The 4,867-nt window shown below is 38.1% G+C and overlaps 1 protein-coding gene across 1 annotated transcript in view; it reads left to right on the top strand.

The window, feature by feature from the left end:
- The window catches only part of CUNH1orf112 (chromosome unknown C1orf112 homolog), a 48,318-nt gene that overhangs the window by 37,383 nt on the left and 6,068 nt on the right, over positions 1 to 4,867 (top strand). The window contains 3 exon segments of the mRNA XM_031387439.1: positions 195 to 380; positions 2,524 to 2,646; positions 4,631 to 4,726. Coding sequence (XP_031243299.1) covers positions 195 to 380; positions 2,524 to 2,646; positions 4,631 to 4,726 — 405 coding nt within the window.

Genomic DNA, 4,867 nt, shown 5'->3' with positions numbered 1-4,867 from the left:
TGGCCCTGGCTGCCCTGGAATTCCCTGTGAAGACTAGGGCAGTCTGGAAACTTGTAGAGACCTTATGCGTCTGCCTCCTGAACGTGTGTACACACCACCACTCCTGACATAAATGTTGAAGTTAATATTTAGATCTTATATATTCAGTCATCCATTAGCCTGAAGATTTTCATGTTTTTCTCAACTTATTTCAGGTGAAATTTATACAGACATTTTCTCCAAAAGAAGCAGACAACTTGCATTTGTGGCAGTATATTTCCCTCCAGGCATTATCTGCTGATCTCAGGAAGCAAGTTGCATGTGAAGTGGTCAGAGTGTGCACAGCACAGTGCAGAAAGTGGTTGAGCAGCACTCATACTCTGGCAGAACTTGACTCTCTGGTGAGACAGTTTGATTAATTACCAGTTTACTGAGCACGTTTTAAGTACTAGCTACAGTCTCTGTGTATATGCTCTCTTCCAAAATATAGCAGTATTTTTAGATCTGTACATTATAAAAGGATCTTTGAGAAAATTACATCAATTAACGTAAATTCTATTTTTGAGTGGGCAAGTTTTCTTCTATTGGGTAAGATACATTTGGAAAGCATGACTGTACTTCATTTCCTATTTTTGCTAGCATCTGTCTGGATGAAGCAAATATGATTCCCTCCTTCCTCCTTAGGCAGAATCTCATTACTGCATAGCTCAGGATGACTTTGAACTCAGCATCTTAACCTAGTCTTCTTAGGGCTGGATGATAGGTGTGTAACATTATAACCAGCTTAGACATAATTCTTTTGTTTGATAAAGTACAATGTGCCTTTTATAGAAACCTGTTCTGAGCCTATATGCATCTGTCTGTTTGCTTCCTCATAAAACACAACCAGAGATCCATCTCTTAAGTAGAAAATATATGAATTTTTAAGATGGATTAGATACAGTATACATTGCAGTTGAACTTTCCACTTCAGTCTTCTTGCTTTTTTCATTAATTCAACAAATACACTTTGTGTGCTTTTATGGAGTATGATTTGTTTTAATCTTTGAGGGATAGATACAACAGGAAACAATTAAAGCCTTCTATTCTTGTAGGTTATATATTCTTGCTAAGCAGTAACCGTATAATAAATACCTCTTTATGATAAGTGTGCAAAATTTAACAGAGATAAAGTATACATTCACATACTTGAAGGCTTGTTTTTAATTTTTGATTAGAAGTTGCTCAAGGCATATGTTTTCATACTGAGTTGTTCTTCTATACTGTTGTAAAATGGCAGTTGGCCATAATTATTAAGGTAGTTTAGAACATTTACATAAAACCGAAGAAGTTGTTTTCTTTTTTTGGTGTGGCTTTATTTTACATGAGTGGGTCAATGCGTTATTTGTATTTAATGTGCATTAGTTTCTAATTGTTCAGCAAACTCAGTCAGTAGACTCTCAATATGTGTTATACTTTTATAGTAATATTTTAGATGTGTAAAGTAAAAGCACTAATTTTCTTTTCTTTTTTTACCCCCCTTAAACAATGGCCAAAACTCCCTGTATGTTTTTATTTGTAAAGGGAAATGGATTAATCTTGAATGACATGCTATAAGGCAATTGCAACATGAATTTGGATATTGATGTACAGGATTCAATTCAATGCAATGGATTATTAGATTCCATTATGGCCTTCACTCTAGACACACCACTCCCAGACGTTAGTGCAAGTCAGAAATAGATCTGAGTATTTGTTTGTAGATGCAAGAATAAATCCAGAAAAAGGTTGTTTTCAGTTTCAAATTCTAGACAATGTATTTCGTAAGTACTTTATTTGCTTACAAAATGTAGTGTTTTTGTAGCATCTCATGGTAAAACACCAAAAACAATAAAAATCGATTCTGGGTGCACAATGTGAAAAAAAATATAGCTTTCTATCGATGAATATTTTAAGTTAGGCTTGCTCATTGTGTGTTAAGTTTTTATTGCTGTGACAAACACAATGACCATACGCAGCTTGGGGAGGAAAGAGTTTATTTCAGCTTGGAGTCCATTATAAATGGACTTCAGGGCAGGCACTAAACAGAAGCTGTGGAGGATTGCTCTTACTGGCTTCCTTCCCATCACTTGCTCAGCCTGCTCTCATCTACAGTCAGGACCACTTGGTCATGGGTGGTACCTAATAGACTGTTCCTAGAGGGTGGGGTCCCCCCCCACCACCACCAATAACCAGTCAAGAAAATGGCTTGCTTACAGATAATCTGATGGAGGCATATTTTTAATTGAGGTTTCTCTTCCCAGATAATTTTAGCTTATGTCAATTTGATAAAAGAACAAAAAACAGAACAAAGCCCAAAAAGCCACAACAACAGAAAAACAGGACATTGTATATACAAAGCCTAGTAAAATTCAGTACTGTTGCTATTTTAAATGACAATTTCAAAATAGTCTGTGTGAGTTGATATAAAATATTATAAGTAACTGATACAATGTTTATAATTTGGCCCCTGGTCCATTAGACTAGATTTGTAAACTCAAACTATCCTCTTTTCTCTCCATTTAGAACACAGCACTTTCTGTTTTACTTACTGTATGCAATTCTGCTGGAGAAGCTTTGGATAGTAGACAACGAACTGCAGTTACTAAAGTTGTGGGTCAGCTTTGGGCTTTTATAAACATTGAACAAGTAAGGAAGCTACTCATTTCTCTAAAAACTACAAAATATTGACAAGAGAATATTGCAGTTTCCCTATAGACTAAATTGTCTAATTTATTGAGTTGATGTATAAAAGTTATGATTAGAATTCACTTAGTTGTGTTATCTCTTAGGCAGTTGTTGTGTATGAGGGTGGGGATAAAGGAGTGTGTGTGTAGGCCAGAGGCTAACGGTAGGCATCTTCTTTACTGGGCTGCACCTTTAATTTTTGAGATTGGATCTTTCACTGAACCTGAGCTCCATTGAGCTCCAGGGATCCTGTGTTTGTTCCCCTTTCCCCAAACCCTGGTCACAGATGAGGCCGGGCTCACTCAGCTTTGTGAGGTGCTGAGCTCCTCCAGCTCGACCGTCAGGTGATTACTGACTGAGCCGTCTCCTTAGGCCCTTTCAGGCAGGTTTAATTGTTTGTTTGGTTTTGTAGTGTGTGATAAAATACTAATATTAGACTCACCAAAGTATCAGTCGCAGCCCGTCTACCTATGTTTATAAACTTGCAGGACCCTTTTAAAAGAGAAAGTTGTTGGTTTTTTTCCCCCCCAGTGTTGGATTAATGTCTGTATGATTTTGAGTTTTTTTTAATAAAACATTGCAAATGAGAGGAGCAAGTTGATTTAAAGGTGGAGGGACTAGCTGGTGGCTATGGCCAATCTGTACTCTCTAGCAAGTACAAAGGTAGGAATTGGAGTGATCTTAGGCTAAAATTAGAACATGTGCCCTACTTACTCTTGTAAACTTAGATTTCTCATTTTAAAGACCAGAATACAATATATGTTTTCTTGGGCTGATCATGTGACCTCTGGCAAACAGTGGAAGCTGAGAGCCAAACCCAGACTTTGGGGAAGTAATAGAAATTATTTTGCAAATAGTGGGTTTTTTTGAGGTTCAAGTTTCCTCGAGAGCCTCTTGTATGCTCCACCACTGAGCTGCACCCTACACCCTGCAGAAAGACCAGGTTTTATGATCCATTTCTATGGTGACATTACCATCGCTCAGTAGCGATTCAACATACCTGTGCTGGGATGTGGCTTCAATGCAGTGTGACAGAAATACTAACTAAAGAGGTGGAGTTTTACCAGCACCAACAGATGGACAAGGTTTTCAGTAGCAGACAACAGTAATTAGACCCTTTAAATCATCTGGATTGGAAGGGTGGCTCCTCTATTTCTTAGCTGTGTGATCTTGAGCAAATATTTTCCTCTGTTTTCTTCTCAAGGTGGGAATGATATTATTTACCACTTATAGCTGATTAAAGCATAAAGGTGAGGTAGTAATTATAAACTGCATAAAACAACTGGTTATATAATAAATCTTAGTAACCTACTGGTATTGTAGCTCTTCTCATGTGTCTTCATCAGGCTTTCTGTTGTGAGTAAGCACCATGACCAAAAGCAACTTGAAGAGGAAAGATTTCATTGTACATCTTAGAGCCTACCGTCCAGGAAAGTCAGGGCAGGAACTCAGGACAAGAAGCCAGTTGAATTCTGAGCTAATGCAGAAGCCATGGAGGAGTGATGTTTACTGGCTTGCTCCTTATGGCTTGCTCAGCCTGCTTTCTTACAGCACTCAGGACCACCTGCCCAGGGGTGTCACCACCCACAGAGAGTGAGGCCCTCCCACATTGACAGGTTTCCAAGAAAATGCCGTACAGTTTCTCTACAGGCAGTCTGATCAAGATATTTCCTTTTCTTTTCTTTTCTTTTCTTTTTTTTTTTTTGGTTTTTTGAGACAGGGTTTCTCTGTGTAGCCCTGGCAGTCCTGGAACTCACTCTGTAGACCAGAGCTGTCCTTGAACTCAGAAATCCGCCTGCCTCTGCCTCCCAAGAGCTGGGATTAAAGATATTTTCTTAATTGAGGTTCTTCCCAAAATATCTTTTGCTTGTGTCAAGTTGATGAAAAAGTCTTACATCATGTAATTCTAAATTCTCACCAAAATTACTTTTGTTTCTTGTTGAAGATAATCAGCCAACCCTATGTTCAACAGGCGTTTAGCCTTTTACTTCAACTGCTGGCATTTTTCATCCAAACTGTAGATCTGCAACTGATAAGTCAGGTAAGATAGTGTCAAGTTGGTTCTTTGTTTACTTACTGTATGTGAGCCTGCAGTGATTTATCTTGTTTACTTATAACCCCTTTCTCCCTCTCTTCTTTGATTTTCTTTCCTTTCTTTCTCCTTCTTTCTTTCCTTCCTTTG

This window comes from Mastomys coucha, unplaced genomic scaffold (assembly GCF_008632895.1).
Source record: "Mastomys coucha isolate ucsf_1 unplaced genomic scaffold, UCSF_Mcou_1 pScaffold1, whole genome shotgun sequence".
Lineage (NCBI taxonomy): Eukaryota > Metazoa > Chordata > Mammalia > Rodentia > Muridae > Mastomys > Mastomys coucha.
Note: the sequence above shows the minus strand (reverse complement) of the source record. Positions and strands in the feature narration are given on the sequence as shown.